The sequence below is a fragment of the Notamacropus eugenii genome, chromosome 4 (genome assembly GCF_028372415.1).
Source record: "Notamacropus eugenii isolate mMacEug1 chromosome 4, mMacEug1.pri_v2, whole genome shotgun sequence".
Taxonomy (NCBI): domain Eukaryota; kingdom Metazoa; phylum Chordata; class Mammalia; order Diprotodontia; family Macropodidae; genus Notamacropus; species Notamacropus eugenii.
The window spans coordinates 25,950,378-25,971,043 of NC_092875.1; the positions used below are offsets into that span (position 1 = coordinate 25,950,378).

Genomic DNA, 20,666 nt, shown 5'->3' on the forward strand with positions numbered 1-20,666 from the left:
AAGTTATCACTCTTTGCAGATAATATGATGATATACTTAGAGAATCCTGTAAAAAAAAACTACATGAAATAATAAACAACTTTAGTAAAGTTGCAGGATACAAAATAAACCCACATAATCATCTACATTTCTATATATTACTAACAAAGGCCAACAGTAAGAAATAGGAAGAGAAATTCCATTTAAAATTACTGTAGACACTAAAATATTTGGGAGTCTACCTGCCAAAACAAACCTAGGGGCTATACAAACAAAATTACAAAACACTTTTCACACAAAGTCATGTGCATCCTGAGTGTAATAAGAGAGTGTTGGTATCTGAGACTAGAAAGGATTTCTGCCCTCTGCCCTGGTCAGACAGCAATCTCAAGCATTACATTCAGTTCAGATTAAGGAAGCCAATGATAAACTGGAGACTGTCCAGAGGAAGGTGATTAGAATGGTAAAGGGTCTTGATAGCATTCCATCTGAGGATCAATAAATGGAAATGAGTGTTTAGATTGAAGCATAAGGAGAGACTTGAAGCAGAATATCAAGAAGAAATATCATCATCATCATCATCGCATTAGTAGGCTATTATAGTAGCAGTGATTTGCCATTCCCTTCTCCAGCTCATTTTACAGATGAGAAAACTGAGACAAACAGGGTGAAATGACTTGCCATAACTAGTATGTGTCTGAGGCTTGATTTGAACTCCCTAGAGTACATAACAGGCCCTGAACAAATAGTTATTGATTGACTGACCAGAATGGGTTAAGCAAAGAACCCACTTAGGAAAATTCATGTGGAAGATGCTATAGTAGTGTCTTCCTACCTCAGTCCTTTGTTCTACAATCTCTGCCTTTATTGTGTATATGGTACTTTCAAGAAGCCTCCAGGCTTTTTTTTTTCGAGGTACAGGACCTAAAGGAAATCTTCTTTACAATCAGATTTGCCAGAATGCAGCTGGGACCCTTAGGAGATGGTAGGCTCTCCTGGTGGTCTTCTATCAAGGGACTGGATAACTGCTTCTTGGTTGTGTGATAGAGAAAGGAATACAGGTATTAAGCAGAGAAGTTTGGACCTTAATGAGTAGGTAATAAGGCAGCCCCTGATGGATGTTCAGAGAGGGAGGGATGTAAGTGGAGTTGTTTATATGAAAACTTAGCCTGGGAAATGTATTTGAAAGGTTGCTGATCTAGGCTGAACTCTTTGGAAGGACTGTGTAAGTCAATTCATTAGGGCTATAAGGCAAAAGGAAAAGGGGACAGGACAGCAGAGGATGAGATGGATAGATAGTATCATGGAAACAATGAGGATGAACTTGGGAGAGATAGTGGAGGATAGAAGGGCCTGATGTGTTATGGTCCAGGGGGGTCACAAAGAGTCAGACATGAGTGAATAACAAACAACTCCAGTGATGGGGTTGGGGTAAGGGTGGGGGTTCCAGCTTCCTTTGGATGGATTCCTCCAAAGTTACTGTACTCACTAGCTTGGTAAGTCCCAGTGTATCCAGAAGTTCACATGTAGCTTAGGTGTAAGAAGTGTTTACATAAAATCTGACAGAAACCAATTAAACCTTTGTTGGGTTGAATCAACCCACATATATATTTTTCATTCCGAGAGTTTTCTGACAGCTAAATTCAGAATTGTAAGCACCAGTAATGGGATCCCTTCCATCATGAGACGGTAGAATTCTCTGTTCCAAATTCTTGTTTTCAAATCAAACTAACGAGAATTGTTTTTCCCTCCAGCCTCAATATCGATTGTAAAAGCTTTTCTACCTCAATAAGACGTTATTTGATCTATGGTTAGTTTTGATGGGTTGAACATGCTCTTGGTCTTGCATCTCCCAAGCAATCTTTAAATAATGATGATGATGATGATAATTATAATGACAGGTATATATAGTGCTTTACATACATTGCCTTCTATGAAAACCTTACAACCATATTGGGAGGTAAAATCTACAGGTAATATCATATTCATTTTACAGATGTGAGAGAAATAAGAGACTCACAGAACGGCTTTTTGGGGGAAAAAGCTAATAAGTGACAGAGGTGAGATTTGAACCCAGGACTTTATAATCCAAGCTCTTCATTGTCTCCTTTATACCAAGTTACCTCTTTTTGAGGTACCTTGAGATTACCTGAATTTTACAATATTAGGAAGGTTACAGGGGTAGAGAGTTGGGACACTGGCTGAGTCCAGTAATACTTCCAAATAACCTGAGACTGGTCTTATCTCCCTGGCAAGAATGGGCCTGAGCTGGACCCCTGACATGATTACAGGGTTAGGTTATGTCAATGACACAGAGAATGATTAAATCATGGTTTTGAGTTTGGATTTTTTTTTTTGAGAACTGGGTGGCACCTTAGAGAAAATTTGGCCTGATATCTCCATTTGATAGTGGAACTAACTCAGTGATGGCTGCCCAAGGTCACAGAACAATAAACAACTGGCCTTTTATATCTACAAGTTTCTAGGTCATAGGATTTAGAGCTGGAGGGGACCTTAGCATTGATCCAAGTCAACCTCATTTTACAGATGAGAAAGCCAAGGCAAATAAAGGTTAAGTGACTGCCTTGTTCAGGGTCTCTTAATCACAACCTCACCACTCCCTCATTCTTCAATCCCTTAAGATCTGCCCCTTGAGAGCCCCCAGGACTCTAGAGTAAAGTGTTTTCTCCAAGGTTACCAGTGATCTTCTAACAGCTAAATTTACTGATCTTTTCTCAGTTCTCAACTTGTTTTTTTAACCTTTCAACATGGCTCCCACTTCCCTTTTTGGCTTCTCTTAGGTCATCACTTTTAGTCCCTCCATTGGAAAATTGAACTTTGCTTTAGCAACCAGTTTGGGCTTTGACAGGCTAGCTTTGGCCCTATCTTCCTTGGTCCCAGGCCTCAGCAGCACTGACATCTCCAGCCATGCTACTCGATGAGAACTATGCTTTCCAACACTTCTAATTCTCCTTTATATGTCATCTTCTTCCATTATCAAGATTATGACAGTTCAGATAAAATTGACAAGGAGGCTGTATGCTGACCTTGAACTGTCAGGATCTGAAATCAGATCTGGTCATGTCTCTTACTAGCTACATGACCTTGAATTGGTCAATTCATTATTGTGGATCTCAGCTTCATAGCCTGTGAAATGAGGATGTCTGACTAGGTGGTCTCTAGACCTATATGCCCATGATTCTACAACTTCAGCTTCCTTTCCATACTAAGATTCCATCAGGAAAAGCTGGTGCTACTTCTGTGCATCCTTATTTGTAGGATGAGTTAGTGGGGTCAGTTCTAAACTCTTCTGTCCTGTGCTCTGATTCTAGAGGATGGAGTAGTAGAATGTTTGGTTTCAGAAGGGTATATGTACAAAGGGATTTACTTTTTTTGTCTTCCTTCCTTCCTTTCTTCTTTCTTTCTCTCTCCCTTCCTTCCCTCTCTTCCTTCTTTTCCTTCCTTCCCCTCTTTTCTTTCTTGCTTTCTTCTTTCTCCATTTTTCTTTTTCCCTCCTTTCCTTTCCTTCCTTCCTTTCCTTCCTTCCTTCCTTCCTCCCTCCCTCCCTCCCTCCCTCTCTTCTTTCTGATATATATTAAAAAATCTCTAAGTGGAAAGGAAACACACCATTTTTAGCTGCGGGCAACCCACATTCAAATGTGACTGTCCACAGATGAGGGCATTTGCATTTCTGGAGTGCCTGCTGAAATATGCAAATCAATAAGCTTTTCTGGGAAAGAAATATGAGGACTTAAAACAGCCTCAGAGAAAGAGTCGCCTGGTCCTTGGAGTCCTATAGCTAAATAATGCCCGTGTATGTAGATGAGCTTTCCTAAGGATTTTCTAATGAGACACATGTTTCTAAGAAATGCATGGGTTTGATTCAGGGTCAAAACCTTGGATAAGCTCTACTAGATACAGGCTGTGAGAAGGCAAACTCAGCTAATGAGGAGTGAGGTTTGGTGAGGGAGGAGGAATGAAGAAATATGCCATGTGGTGAAGGCATGGCAATCCTAAGGAGGTACATTAAGCCAGATAAAATGTTAAAACATCAGAATGTGGGGAGCATTTTTCAGGAGCCATTCTCCAAAACCTCTGAACATTTACCCCTGAAGTGCTTCCCTTGAATTCAGCTGAATCCATCAGTCAATCACCAAATGTTTATTAACTTATTACGTGGCAGGCACTATGCACTTCATTGTTACAGGGAACTCCCAGGGGAGGAAACTCCTTCTACCAGTGCAGGTTGGTATCTTCTCTGCAGCCTATAGTCCTAGAGAGTTACCTGGGGCACTGAGAGATTTGTTGATTTGTTCAGGATCACACAGCTAGTATGTATCAGAGGCAAGATCTGAACCCAGAACTTCATAGCTCTTTAGTTCAATCTCTAGCCACTACACAATAGCATTCTCTCTCTTCCTCCCTCCCTCCTTCCCTCTCTCCCTCTTTGTCTCTCTCCCTCTCTCTGTCTCTCCATCCTCTCTGCTCTCTCTCTCCCCCTCTCTCCCCCCTCCCTCCTCTCTCCCCACCCTGTTTCCCTCTCTCCTCTGTCTCTCCTCTCCCCCTCATCTATCTCTCTTTGATGTTTATATGTATCTATGTCTATATTTGCATGTGTATATAGATACAGATAAAGTTATTTTCCTTCATTTTCAAAGATGACCAATGACATCACAATATTGGAGTAAAATACTGAGTGATGGATGATCCTGCTTTGTGCATGAATTGGATTTCAGTGAGGCAGAGCTGCAAAGTCATTAGCCTCACTCTCTCTTCCAGAGTCACTGAAGTCCAGCGGCAGGACAAAAGTCATTGGCCTGGGATGCATTGAATGACCTTGACATCTTTGATGTCTGACCCAGCTCCAAGTGGTCCACGGAACCTGCTTCAACTGTTTTCAAGACCCTTGGAACAAATTGTTCTCATCCGCCCACTCTTCCTGGAGTTGCAGGAGAAGTCTTTACTTACTTGGGGCAGACATCTCCCTAACTCACTGATGGGTTTGAGGCTTGCTGACCTCAGCTTGGTTTAGCCTGTCTGCCAAGATGGTTTTACTGGGGTGCAACTACTGCCCATACTACAGCTTCTTGGAACCACAGGTGAGAGTTGGGTGAAGGTAAACATCAAACGTGGATGGGCAGCCCTGAAAAGGACTCAACAGCCATCACACCAGAGGTACTGATCCTCCATGAACATCCCATACCCCACTCTGTGTGCATAAATAGTTAAAATAGTTTGTATATAATTATATACGGGATTTTCATGTATAGTTATATTCAAAGCAGTTACACAAAGTAATCTGGAGATGGTGAGAACAGGAAGTCACTAGCAGGTGGGGCAGGGAAAAGCCAGAAAAAGGGAGAGATGTATATTTGAAAGATGTGTATAAAAGCCTTTTACTCATACCACTAGTCACGTCATATCCAGCAAGCAAGCAACAAGTCTTTATTTAGCCTGTGCTCTGTGCCAGGCACTGTGCTAAACTCTGGAGATATGATGACAAAAAAAGGAAGCAGTTCCTACTTTCACAGGTGAAGATCTGAAGAATGAACTCTGAATGTCTCACCTGGAAGGGACTAGACAGGTGACACATGGTAGCTGTATTCAATCAAGTATCTGAAGGGTTGTTAACTTAAAGGGGGTTAGATATGTATTGCCTAGTACCAGAGATACTTTCCCTCTTGGAGGCAACTAGAAGGTACGGTGGATAAAGCTCAGGACCTGGATTCAGAAAGAGCTGAGTTCAGTTCCTAACTTAGGTACTTATTAGCTGTGTAAGCCTGTGCTGGTCACGTAGAGGCAGCTAGACAGGGTGCTGACCAGAGTGCTGAGCCTGGGTCAGGAAGATATGAGTTCAAATCTGGACTCTGACATGTACTAGCTATGTGAACTTCATTTGTCACCTCACTTCTGTTTGTCTCAGTTTCCTCATCTGTAAAAAGGGGAATAATTATAGCACCTACCTTCTAGGATTGATATGAGGATCAAATGCAAAAACATATATAAAGTGCTAATTCTTAAAGATCTATATGAACAGTAGCTGTTAATATTATAATAATAACTAAAAGCAGTGGTTTTGAGTGACCAGTTAAAGCTAGTATCATATAGAACTTTCTAAGAATGAGAGTTTTCCCAATGCAATGCAGGCTACCTTGGGAGGCAGGAGTTCTCCTCATTGCAGGTCTTTCAACAAAGAAAGGTCACTTGCCAGGCATTTTGTAGAGGGGACTTATGCTGGATTTGGGGTTGGACTAGATGGAGCCTGAGGTCTTTTACCAGTTCTAACAGGACTTTGTGATTTTTTGACAGAAAGAGAATGGGGTAGCAAGCCCTGAGAGGCTGTTTTTCTTTTTGTCTTTCATCAGCAGTGTCTAGAACAGCATGGTGCATATAGTAGGTGCTTAGTAAGTACTTAGTGTTTAGGCTGTTTTCAGTCCAGTCCTGGCTCACTATATCACAAGTTTGGCAGTGAAAAAACCAGGAAGATGAGGGATTTAGAAACATGCAAAGAATTGTATAGACAGATGCAGAGGGAACTCAGCAAAACCCAAAGAACGATACATGCAAGGACTATAAGGCAAACGGAAATGGAATGGAATTGAATGGAAGCCAAACTCTGAGAAAGTGACAACTCTCTGAAGGTCCCTGAGAACAGGGAATGAAATATATCTTCCCCTTCATGGCAGAGAGATGGGAGCCTAGCAGGAGGAAATAGTGCCTGCAATATCCAATGAAGCTATTATATTAGATATCTTTGCTTAATTATTTTTCCTTGTCATAAAGGAGGGTTCGATCATGGAGCAGAGGTATTAAAATAATTGTGATATAAGGACAAAAGGCATCAAAAACATATTAATTTTTATTTCAATTTAAAGATCAAATGAGGAAACTAAGGCTACACCATAGTTTGCCTGAAAATGATCTGGGGGCTTTAGTGGACTTCAAGTTCAATGTGAATCCATAGTGTCATACAGCAAGGAAGAACTCTAATGTGGTAATGGTCTGCATTCAGAAAGGCATATTGCCCAGGACTAGGGAGGTGACCATCTTGATCTACTCAGTACTGATCAGATTGTATATGGAGGGTTCAATTTGGGACCTCATGTTTTAGGAAGAAGCTGGTGAGGGTGCAGAGGAAGGCAACCAGGATGATGAAAAGTCCTGATTCCATGCCACATGGATTGCGTGGAAAGGATTGGGGATACATAACTCAGGAAAAAAAGATTTAAGGGGTACACAACAGCTATGTTTAACTATTTAAAGGTCTAGATTGAGAGAGAGAGAAGGACTCCTCTTGTTCTGCTTGACCCCTTTGGGCATAACCAGGAAAAATAATGGGTAGAAGTGGCCACCAATGGGGTCAGTCCAGGCTTGATGCAAAGAAAAACCGTCTGAACAGAGCTGTCCCTACCTTGCCGTGGGCTGGAATTTCCAGTGGAATCTGGAAGGTAGTGAGCCACTCATCACTGTAGACATTCAAACAGGGCCTGGAATGCCATTTGTCAAGCGTGCTATAGAATTGATCCTTGGTCAGGTATGAGTTGAACTCAATGGCCTCTGAGGTCCCAGATGCTAAAATCCTGTGATTCCTCTGGAGATGATGTTTATAAACCAACACTACAGGGTTATCAGCATCGTAATGGTACTTGCTGATTGAATGAGTGAAAAATAAAATTTAAAATCATTTATTAAGCAATTACTATGTACCAAGCAACAAAGATAGATATAAAAATGGGGTCAGTCTCTGCCCCCCCCCCAAGAACTTCTATTCTGATAGGGGGAGACAACATATAACCAGGAGAGTGGTGGCCATGGATGGGGTATTTTGATTTGGACCCAATATGAAGAATGAAATATATATTTGTGGTCATGGTCAATGTGGTCATTTGTATTTCTTGGCTCTGCATATCTATTACAAGAGTTTCTTTTTCTTTTTTCCAGTGTGGAGGAGGCAGATTGGGAAAGAGAGAAAATTGTTGTTAGTTGACAAAAAGTAAAATTTAATAAAAAAGAAAAGAATGTCCAGGGATGGCGAACGGAGTCATTCACACCCTTTCCAGTATCAATGACAGTATCGATTGGATTATGAATTCAGAGATGAGGTCGGGGAAGTGAAGGGTGTGGCAAAGTGGCAAGGCATCTGGTCGCTAGATGATTGTAGAAAGGCAGGAACCAAAGTCCTTCTGATTCTTAAGGGTTACAACATTTAAATACCAACACTTGCCAAGAGTGTCATTTTAATGTAATATTGCTCACTTTGAAATTCTGGAAAGAGGCAGCCAAAAGGGTAACAGTTAAACATCTCTTTCAGTTAAAATCACTCTCTATATTCCCCACCCCACCCCCAACAAGTCCTTGAAAAGCACTTCCTGAGTTCAATTAACTCTTGGCAGCCATGCTCATTAGCAGATCCCATTGGACACTAATCAAACTGATTCTCCTGTTCTGTGGAACCCCTTCTCACTATATAGGAAGCAAGGTTTGTCAGCAGGGCCTAAGCCTTAAGTGAATTTGACAATGGAGTTCTATATAAATAAAGTACAGAGACGACAAGGTCTGAATTTAGGGAAGGCAGCAGCCAGGCTGAATAATCCAAGCTTTTGTTGTCATCGTTCAGTTGTTTCAGTCACACCCAACTCTCTGTGACCTTATTTGGGGTTTTCTTGGCAGAGATAAGGGAGTGGTTTGCCATTTCCTTCCCCAGCTCATTTTACAGATGAGGAAACTGAGGCAAATAGGATGAAGTGACTTGCCTAGGATCACACAGCTAGTAAGTATCTGAGGTCAGTTTTGAGCTCACTAAGATGAGTCTTCCTGACTTCAGGGCCTGATACTCAATCCACTGCACCACCGAGATGCCCAAACTCCTTCCTAATCAAATGTGTTATAGTCCTTCATTGCTGAAGAAGACCATGCCATCAGAGAAATAATGACATGACTTGCACTTGACTTTGTTTTGAGTAAGGGAGGGCTGTGCAGGTCACCAGCCTCACTTCTCTGGAAGTCATCTGAATCCAGTGACCAGATATTCATCAGGATGACTGGAGATGACCCAGGATGAGCAATTGGGGTTAAGTGACTTGCCCAAGGTCACAAGGCTAGTGAGTGTCAAGTGTCTGAGGCGAGATTTGAATTCCTCCTGACTCTTGCACTGGTGCTTTATCCACTTCACCACCTACATGCCCAAAGGCTTCCACTATACTCCTTCCTAACCGAATAAACCCTTCCAGGACCCCCAACAAAATCCAAGACAACAAGTCAACCAACCAAGAAAAAAACAAAACAAAGGCATCCTCTTTCTCAAAATATTAGGCTTTATTGGAGGAGCTCTGGATTTAGAGTCAAAGGATTTGGATTCCATTACTGACTGTTCCTCATTAGCTGTATGACATTGATCAAGTATGACCTACTTCTCTGGGTCTCGGTTCTATAGTCTCTAAAATGAATAGATTAGTGGAGATGGTGACTGAGATCCCTTCTAGCTCACATCTTTGATTCTACGATCTCAGTTCTCCAGTTGGCTTTCCCCAGCAAAGACAAAGAGGGGTCCAGGTGTTATGGAATGAGCCCAAGAGACGGGAAGCTTTTATTCTAATACTCCCTAGTTATGCAAGTTCAGGCAAGTGTCTCTCCTTTCTAGACCCCAATTTCCTCATGGGTTTAACTGGATGGCTTTTGTCCTTCCAGGACAGAAATTCTGTGACTGCTTTCTATGTCTACATCATGATGTCAGTCATTCCTCAGTCAGTTTGCAAATCCTCAAACACTACAAATTTGAGTTGAATTTTATTATTGTTTGTATTTTTCTCTTTTTTTATGTTGGCCACCACCTCTCTTTGTGCTCTGACTACTTATCTTTCCAAGCTGATCACACATTTCTCCCTCTCATGCATTTCATGTTTCAGCCAAATGCATCTCTTGGCTTTTTCTACTAACTTCTGCTTCCATGCCATTGTCTAGACTCTTCATCTCCCTTTTTGGAAGCCCTAATTCCTTCCAAAGTCTTCCTTGGCTTAAATGCCAGCTCCTCCATGATGCCATTCTGAGTCCCCCTCCCCAAAGGTTAGGGTTCTCCCTACTCCAGAAATGATTTTCAGTTTCTTCTGTATATATTCCATACATATGCTACATAGCTATATTGTCATGCCACCACACTTTGATGACTTTGAAAGAGAGAGTGAGGCTAATGCCTTTGTGCAACTCTGCCTCACTTAAATCCAATTCATGCACAAGTCAAGAGGTCACCCCATGATGTTATTGGTAGTCTAGGAAAATGAAGGATGAGTAACAGCACTTATTTACGCAACAGCACTTATAAACATTTGTTTCATTTTTTTTCACTTGTCAGTAAATGAGCATTTATTAAGCATCTGCTATGTGCCAGGCACTGAAGACACAAAGACTGACAAAGGACAGTACGTGCCCTCAAGGAGCTTACAATCGAATGGGGGAGATAATGTGAAAAAAAAATCCAGGTCCAAACAATATACACACAGAATGAAATGGAAATAACCAAGTAAAGAAGGCACTGGCAATAAGGGGTACGAGGAAAGGCTTCCTGTAGAAGGTAGGATTTTACTGAAGACTTTACAGGGATAGTATCATGTCTTCTTTGCTTTATCTCCAATGCTTAACACAGAGCCTGACATGATAGTCAGTGAATAAATGCTTACTGAAATGAATTGAATTGGGTCATAACAACACCATTTTAAAGGAATTGCTGGCATAGTGAATATAGTGTTGCATCTGGGTCACAAGACTGGATTTCAAATCAATTCAACCAGAATTTATTAAGCTGATTTCCATCTAGGCATTCTGTTAGTTGCTGGTGATACAGACACAATAATGACATAGTTCCTGTCCTCAAGGAGCTTACTTTCTCCTGGTAGGAAGTATCGTTTATGCAAACAAAATACAAAATTATAAATTTTAAATGATAAATTTATAATTATAAACATATACTTTATAATTTATATATTATAGTATATAATATATATTTATAAATTATAAATTATATATTTATAATTATCAACAAACAAAATTATATACAAATATATGCATACACATATTAATTGTGGGGAAGACGTATTGAAAGGATCATGAAAGGCAACTTGTAAGAGGAAAACTTGGAATGAGACTTCAGGAGATCTAGGGGTTCCAAGAGTCAGATGAGGAGGAAGAACATTCCAGAAACTCAAAGGCATGGGGATGGAACACCAGAGGATGTAATGACAAGCTGCAGCCAGATTAGAAAGGGCTACAAAGTGCCTATGGGTTCAGCTCTTGCCTTTGACACTGTGTGATCACTTTCCCTCTCTAAGCCTCAGTGTCCTCAGCTGAAAAATCTGGGGGTTGGACAAGATGCCTTGAGTTCCCTTCCTCAGTATATCACAATAGTGCTATTATGACTGACAATTTTTTCAGTTGCAACATATAGGTTAATATTGTACAACTTTTTTTCTTTCTCCCCCCCATTTTTATTATAATGTAGGGTACTCTGGGAAGAGGTGAGAAAGGGATATGATGGGGAATACAGTAATGTAAAAACAAAGATATTAAAATTTTAATTGAACAAAAGAAGGCTTTCAAATATAAACAAAAAGACTCAGAAGTTGAAGCTCAGGTGGGGGGTGGTGGTTCATGAATGCTCTTTTCCTCGTATGAATCATCATTGCCATTGCCATGATGAGCAAGACGAAAATAAAATACTGCCCTGATGGGTCCTTGCGTTGTAAATCCCAAATGGTAACTAGAGCAGTCTTCACCCTAATCAGTGGTCCAATCAAGTGGGAGGGGTCTTGGTGATTAGAGAGAAGCAGGGGTAATCAGGAGCCAATCTGGACTCCATCCCTTCCACTGACCTGTGAGTCATTGTGTGACCTGTGGTCAGTCCTTTAGCTGATCCTGCTCCAATTCTTTCCATTTATAGGAGTGGGCTAATCATTTAAAATTAGTCAAGAAAAATTTACCCTCGTGGGAATCAAGCCTATTTACACTCTCATTATCCACCATTCATAACTTTCTATAAAATCAAAGAAAACCAATTGTTGTCACTCATTCCACAGGCTTCAGTTATGGGCTTCCTGAGCCCAGCAGCACCCTATATCTGTGGAGAGAATGGTAGGATACAAAGGAACTTAAATTGCTGTTCCCTAAAGTACTTTGCACATAGTAGGTAATTCACATTCATAATTGCTAGGGAGTGAGAAGGTCCCCCAGGTGAATAGGAGAAAATTGTGAAAATTCTGTTCAAGACCTCCAAACTTTTTCCTGAAATATGGTTCCCTATATTTGTAAGACCTTGTCATAGTAATTCACTTATTTTAAGCCTGAGGCAGTATAATGATTTCCAGCTCCTCTGAAATTTTAAGGAGTTTATATTAGACAGAGGAACGCAATTCTAATCTCTTGGAACTCTCACTTAAGGAAATTCCTAACACTGAGGCAGAGGTTTGGCTTTCTTCCTTAATTTACATTTCTATCTGTTTCTAGTTCACCACTGGCTCTTTGTGACTGAGGCAAAATTCAGGCTGCCCAAAAAGATTGGGTAGAGAAGCATCAGAGAATGTTTTAATGCCTATTGATAGATGGGCACTGGGAAAGGAATCTGGGGCAAGAGCAGACTGCTTCTGGGAAGGTCCTTTAGTTCCTAAGTCATGGTGAGACTTCTTCTCTAAGATAGTTATAGGGTGAATGGATAGCCTTCCTCAACATTTCCCTTCTCTGTCACCACTAGGGTCTACTTTCTCTTTCCTCCTTTTCTGGTTGTCCTTGGACTCCCAGTTCTTTCTGAGGCTCAACTTTGTATGTCCCCACTTATTCCTCTCTGTTGTCAAACTTCAATGATCCATCAGACACTGGAATATCCCAGTTTTTGAACTAGTTTTCTCTTTTAGAGGCAACCTACATCAAATGACTGTTTCCTTGGACACCATCAACATTCTTCCTTTGGGTGTTAGTTCAGGTCATCCAAGGACTTTTCACATTTGATTGATTGACATATCTGTCTAATAAACATATCAAGGTGTGACTTCTCACTTTTACTGGGGGTGCAGTAATCAATGCACCCCTCCCCCTTTCACAAAACTCACATCAGTTTTCTTCACAGGGGGCATGGTCATGAATTACAGACCACTGATTACTGAGGAGCTGAAAATGGACATCATTGCCAAATTCACCATCCTTCACAGGATCCTCCAATCTCTTGAGTTAAAAGGGACCTACATTATAAACAACTGATCAATGATATCTGTGAAAGACGTGGCAAATGGTCATCTAGCTTTCTCTGGAAGACTTTGAACCCATTAGCTTCCAAATCAGCCCATTCTACTTTTGGGGAAGCTCTAATTGTTAAGGGAGCTTATCCTGACTTGAAGCTTAAATCTGCTTCTCTGTTAATTCTCTTTTAGCCCTGTCCTTCAGGCAAAGCAGATCAAATTCCCTATTCATCATTAAAATTAGTTGAATATTAGACACAACTATCATCCTCCCTACCCACACACTTTACCTTTTTTTTTCTGCCAGAAAAACATACCCAGTTCCTCCAACTTATCCTTCACATAGGCATGAACTGAGGCTTTTCACCTTCCTGGCTGCTGTCCTCTGGGTGCTGCCCAAATTACCAATGTCTTTTTTAAAATGTGATGTTCCAAATGGAACGATAGTCCAGATATGTGACGGTAGTACTCTCAGGTTCCTAGACCTGAAGCAACTAGGTGGGACAGTAGAGTATTGGACATGGAGTCAAGAAGACTTGAATTGAAATCCTGCCTCAGACCCTTACTAGCTGTGGCCGTGGGCAAAAGTGATCTCTTTGAGGCAGTGTCACTACACCTAACAACCCCTTCTTCTCCACATTCTGGCATCCAGTGACTCTAGCCTTCTTGCTGTTCCTACAACAAGACACTCCCCACTCCAGGCATTTTTCCTGGCTGTCCTCTATCTTTGTAATGTTCTCCATTCTCTTCTCTTTCTCCTGGCTTTTTTGGCCCTCTTCAGGTCCCAGCTAAAATCCTGCCTTGTACATGAAGTCTTTCTCCAATTTCCCTTGAAACCCATGGCTTCTCTTTTCATTATGTCCAATATATATGGCTTGTTCATACACAATTATTTGCACATTTTTGCCACTATTTGATTTTGCAGTTCTTGAGGGCAGGGAATGTCTTTTGGCTTTCTTTATATCCCAAGTGCTTAGCACAGTATCTGACACATAATAGGCACTTAATGTTTATTGACTGCTATCTGTAAAATGAGGAGCATTGGTCTCAATGCCCTCCTAACTCTAAATCTATGATTCCATGACAAAACTTCTCAATTAATTGAACCTAAGTTTAGACTAGCTTTTTTTGACTATGATTCACCGTGTCTAGCTTTCATTAAAATACCTTTTCCAGGAAAAAACCAAAACCTTTCACCTAACTATGCTTGAGCCATCTTGTATTTGCTGAATTGATTTTTTTTTTTAGCCCAAGCATAACACTTTGTATTTATACCTGTTAAATTTCATCTTATTAGATATGGCCCAATATCTGTGCTCATTGAAGTCTTTTTGAATTCTGACTCTCTTATGCAGTGTGGTAGCGATCCTTCTTGGCTTTATGCCATTTCCAGATTAGTTAAGCATGGCCATCTGTGCCTTTATCCAAATCATTACTAGAAATGTTGAATAGCACAGAGCCAAGTAAGAATCCAAGGATCACTCCACTCTTTCCCAGACGAGGGTGAACTAGTAAGGACTCTTCTATGGGCCTGGCCATTCAGCCAATTCCAAATATACCCAGAATTAGCTACCCCAGATTTCTTCATCTACTCTACAAGGATAATTCAAGAGATTTTATCAAATGCTTTATAAAAATTCAAGTGAACCATATCTATAACATTCCCTTACCTTCCCTCCTCCCCCAACATCTACCTGTTAAAACAACCTTGTTAAAAGGTATGAGGTGAGTCTGGCATGATCTAAGCTTGTTAAAAGGCATGCTGACTTTTTGTGAATACCTCTTCCTTTTCCAAGTCTTTGATAATCAGTTAATCAACAAGCAATTACAGATGCCTTTAACCAGCCATTCTAGAATTTTGCCAGGAATCCAAGTCAAGCTCACTGGCTTGACAATTCACAGACTTTATCCTTTTCTTTTTTGAAAATCATAACAATGTTTGCCCTTTTCCATGCCTATAGTACTTCTATTCTCCATGATTTTTCAGATATTATTGGCTGTGGTTGAACCTGCCAGTTTTTTCTGTAAAATGAGCTAGAGATGGAAACGAAAAACCACTCCAACATCTCTGCCGAAAAAATAAATAAATAAATGGGGTCATGAAAAGTTGGACATGACTGGAAAATGACTGAACAACAGTAACAATCCAATATATTTTCCCTTTGGGTCAGAGGAAATTTGAACTAATTCAGAGTATTTAGGAGTTCTCTTCAATTGGTCAACTAATTAACAAACATTCATTAAGTGCTTATATCTGTGGTCAAGCAGTGTGGACAGAAAGCTAAACGAGCCACCTTTCATATCTTTCAAACCTAGGCATAATACTTATTCATAGATATGCATTTTATCAGATTAAAATTGTATAAATTAAATTGGAAAAGCTGACAAAAAACCAGGAATATTCATTAAGATTGGCACACATAGGCATTGTTGGTGGAGCTATGCATTGATTCAACCATTCATGAAAAATAATTAGGAATTATGCTAAGAAAGTGGTTAAAATGTCTAGATCTCTTACCACAGGGATACTGCTTCTGGGTATATTCCTCCAGGAAGTCAGTTATAAAAAAGTCCCAAATGCACAAAAATATTTGCAGTGACACTTTTTGTTTGAGCAAAGACCTGGAAGCAAAGTTAATGCCCGTAGTTTGGAGAATGGCTAAACAAGCTAGGGTAGACAAATGTAATGAAATATAATTCCCCTTGTAAGAAACACTGAATGTGATAAGTACAGAACGTGGAGAGAGTCCTATGAACTGATGCAGAACAACATAAATGGAACCAGAAAACCAATATATACAATGATGACAACAATGAAAAAGGAAAGAATAATTATAAGAAAACAACAGAAACCAAATGCTGTGGGGTTATAATGGCCAACTGAGGCCCCAAAGTAGAGATATGAGAAAGCACTTTCCTCCAATCTTTGTAGAGGGGTGGGGGAATGAGAATGAATTTCTACACATACTATCAAAAAAAGTTTCTTTAATTGGGTATTATCCAGGCTGGAAATGCAGGAGCTTACCCACAGTCCAATCCTCCTATTAAGTGCCGGGGGAGCTTTCCACCTACTTCATTCTCAACCTGGGCTGCTTTGCTCCTTTCCTTTTCTCCCTCACTCCATCTCAGGGGCTTAAGGTGGCTGAGAACTCCAAAATATGAGTTCCACCAGCCTCAGCCTCCTTAGCAAGTTGGGATTATAGGTAGGAACTACTCTTGCCTGGCCAGATTTGGTTGATGTGTTAGTTTTATTGAATTGTTTTTTCCTGTATATATATATATATATGTGTGTGTGTGTGTGTGTGTGTGTGTGTGTGTATGTATGTACATACATACATATATTCCATTGTTATAAGGGATTGCCTTCTGGGAGTGGGGGATTGAGCTACACTGGGAAATGTATGACGTGTAAAAAACAAAAAACAAAAGACATCAATAACATTTTAAAAATTATGTTCATTTATAAAAAAGTCCTAAGAAAAAATTTCTTCCATCACCATATTGTTGTACCCTATGATGCTTTCTATCTTATATATTTCTGGCTCTGGATCTAGTATTAAATCTGACATGCCCAAACATACTCCGAGTGCGTTATCCTTTAAAAATTGTCTCTTTCCATTCTGTGCCTTTATGACATCATCAATCTAACAAATAAATATCTACTATTTCCAGTCTAGTAAATTGCCTGGCACATAGTAGCTGGTTCATAAATGCTTATTGATTGATAGAGCTTAGCGTTCTGCCACTAGACATGATAGTCATGTAGTCCTTCCTAATAAGAGGGGATTCCCCTTTGTCCCATTCTTTGGCAGAAAGCTTTGCTTTCCATCCCAAAGGTGAGACAGACTTTCAGTCCCTAGAACTTCTGTGAAGTATTAAGGGAAGAATGAGTAACTGTGAATATACAAAATATCCCAAAATGCTCTTGTTCGCAGAGCTGGGCAATGAGGTGAACAAAAGTACATGTTAGTACTCGGAAGAGATAGATAAAGGGATATTTGTAACTACAATATACAGGGCCAGTGAGTTTTAAAATCTTTCTGGTTACTTCCACTTTGCAAGTCTGGGAGTATTCAGTTACCTTTAAGTCAACTTTCCTCTAGTGTTATAAAGAGACAAGACAAGGAGCTCTGGCCACTTGGAAGAGCAGTGGCCAGTTGAGGAAGAGTTGCCTTGACTCCTAAATGAGTCAGCAAGAGGGGGAGAATGAAACACAAACATGGCATACATTCACATACGTCTTTCTTTCTCTGTCTCTCTCTCTCTTTGTCTCTCTCACACACATATGCACACACACAGGATAATGATGACATGCCATTAAATTCAAATCCAAATGTTTCTATTCAATCAAAACCAATATTAACCTTTGCAAATGATATATATTAATCTTCAGAAGACCTATATAAAAGAAGTCCCTTGACCTCTGAGGTCCCTTGCTGCTCTAGATTTATGAGCCTATAAGCTTTATATAATCAGGTAATGTGTTTTTATTTCCCTGTTCAGATATCATCAATATCATCCATGCTTCCACTCTTCAAAGATCTCAGATTCCCTCAACATAGATGGTGTTCTACCACCTCCTGCACCCCATTATGCCTTAGGTAACAGTCTTTGATTACAGCTTCACTGGATCACAGAGCTGGAAAGAACTTCAGCACCTGAGTCATCCAATCAGTAGCTGAGCAAAAATTCCCCTTTATGACATATCCTCCGTGAGGTCATCTAGCCTAGGCTTGAAGCCTTGCAGTAATTTCTTAACCTCCAGCCCAATCTATTTTTGGACAGCTCTAATGGTTAAGTTTTCTTTATATTGACCTGCCTCTTTGTAACTTTGTAATTTCTGTCCACTATTCCTACTCATGCCCTCATCTGCAGCCAAACAGAACAAGTTGCATTCAGGCTCAGATGGTCCTTTGTATATTTGAAGATAACTATCAAATCGTCCCTCCTCTGGGCCTTCTTCAACATAACAGTATCATGATAACAATGTGGCACCAATAACTGGTACCCTAAATGTGGTATGACCAGGGCAGAGGACAAAGAGAAGCCACCACCTCACTAGCCCATATACTACTCTCCTTTTAGTGAGGCTTAACACCGTATTAGCTATCATACTGTTGACTCCTAGTTGAATTTGCAGTCCACTAAAATGCCCAGATCTTTTTCACAAGACTTGCCCCTACCTTATGTCTTTGAGATCTATTGTGGCCAAAAATGGAATCACTTTGTGTGGCCAAATTGTTGATGAACCTTGTGGTGTAGTGGAAAGAGTGATAGATTTGCAATAGGAGATTGTGGGTTCTAATTTTGGTTATGACACTATCTGAGTGACCTCAGGCAAGTCATTTAATCTCCTTGGGCCTCAGTTGCTTCATCAGTAAAATCTATGATCCTATTATCCAATAATGAAGGGGTCTGCCTGCCAAATCTCTGCTGATTGGACCTGTCATGAGTATCATCTCCATTTGGGAACCAAGGTCCCCTCCATATTGGAATCAGACTTCAGTGGGGTTTTCTATCATAAGATGAAAGTCTGATGATTTTCTGCCTCTTATTTAAAATACAGTGGAATGAAATACTACACAGGAGTGAAGGGGCAAGTACATCAGTGTCTACAGCCCTGAGAGAGCCACCCCAAATAAAACGTCTGGGTGAACTTCAAGTGGGGCTCTAAATCAGGTCAATCAGCAACAGTTAGCCAATATGCATTTATTAAGCACTTACTATGTGCTAAGACATCTTGCTGAGCAATAGAAAGACAAATACATGCAAAGAGAAGGGAACCATTCCTGAGTAATGAGTCCCTTGTCTAGACCCTACAACACAGTGTTCATCCCTAGCTCAAGACCCTTTCACATCTCTTTTCCACTGCCTATCCCAGCAAATCTGAAGAGATCACAGGGGATTGAAGATGTGAGCTGAAAAGGACTTAGAACTCATTTTTGAGGCTCAGAGAGCTGAGGTCACTTGTCCCAGGTAACAGATAATAAATGGCAGATAGAGGATATGAACCCAAGTCCTCCTCTAAATCCTACACTCTTTATGCAGGCATTAAGGAAAGGGAAAAGATGGTCACTGTTTTTCCAACACAGAGATTACACCCAAGCTGGGTACTCTGGCTACCTCTGTGCAGCGGATCTCTGGAAATAATTTCTGCCATGGCAAACCTACAATTTATCTTAATTTTTCTGATGTTCGACTGTGTCACTGCTGATTCATTCCATCATCTCAGAATTATTGGCTAATATGATGGCCTGGCGCACTGTTCCGGCTGGCGCCTTCATTCTTCAGACGAAACCAACCATTTATATCTATGCGGATGTGTCTCTACAATTTAATTACAACATGACTTTCCTCTTCCCTCCCCTCCCAGTCTTACCCTCCTTGGCTAGTCTATTCAAACAACAATTTATATTACATTTTGTGTCCCCCTTAAAAATATGGTCGAGAGGAGACACCTACCTGAGACAGCTGCCCGGAGCCCTGATAAGGCTTAAGAGCCTCGCTGGGATGAATATCGAAGCTCTTGTTGACGGGCATCTTAATACTTGTTCAGGGTCGAAGCCCTAAGGTCCCCTGGGGCCAGAGGCCAGCCAGTGGCTGGGGGAAAGTCTGGGGGAAGGGGGGGGGGGGAGAAAGGGGGAGGAAGGATAACCCAGTTCCTCTGCTCTCTTTCAGTTCACAGTCTCTGGAACCTCAAACCAGTTGGTAACCAGTGTGAATGGGATGGGAGTATGAGAAATAGGTATAGAGAAATATATATTGTATGTAGATATATACATGTGATATATGTATACATGTAAATGAAGTTGAAGGAAAGTAATTAGAAATGTCTTATAGGAAAATAACAAAGGATTCCTGCTCTGTCTTCTCAAGGGATTTGTGTTTTTCTCTCATTTACAAAGAAAAGTAAAAGAGAAAGTGGGGGAAAGGTTAGAGATAAAAAGGAAAGGAAACGAAAATGGGGGTTGGTAGCTAAATAAAATCTCCCTTGAGCTGAGAGTTTCCCGAGTCCCAACTTGGGTAGACAAGTCAGGCCCGTGGATCACTACCCGTTAGGATGAATTCCCTTCCCGAAACTGGACTTTCGGGACGTCTCTCTCCCCAAACCTTCCTCTTTCCCTCAGGGAACCACGCAGCTTGATTGCAGAGGCCGCGGCTTCAGCCGGAGTGCACCTCGGTTGCTCCCAGCAACAGAGACGCCATCTGGGGCTTTCTCATTGGCCAGTGGGGCGGGGGCGATGCCGGCCACGCAGCAGGGAGGGTGGAGGGGTCCATTAGAGGACGGGGGAGGGCCAGGACGTTCTGCTTGGCTGCAGAGGTCTGTCTGTTCTTTCCGAGGCAACCCAAGGCGGGCATTGTTGCTTGGACCTCCCTGTCCACAGAGAAAGAGCTATTTACAGGATCCTAGACTCAGAGCTGAAAGGGAGCCCAGAGGCCATGAGTCCTATCTCCTCATTTTACAGAGAA

The 20,666-nt window shown here is 41.0% G+C and overlaps 1 protein-coding gene across 2 annotated transcripts in view; it reads right to left on the bottom strand.

The window, feature by feature from the left end:
• The window catches only part of CCDC60 (coiled-coil domain containing 60), a 208,319-nt gene extending 187,941 nt beyond the window's left edge, over positions 1-20,378 (bottom strand). Inside the window, exon 1 of one of the 2 annotated variants that reach the window (XM_072600299.1) lies at positions 19,659-20,378. In XM_072600299.1, the coding sequence (XP_072456400.1) occupies positions 19,659-19,736 (78 nt within the window). In that variant the 5' untranslated portion in view covers positions 19,737-20,378. The remainder of the gene's footprint in view (positions 1-19,658) is intronic. The other variant, XM_072600300.1, reaches the window with a different exon arrangement.
• Between the last annotated feature and the right edge of the window lie 288 nt (positions 20,379-20,666).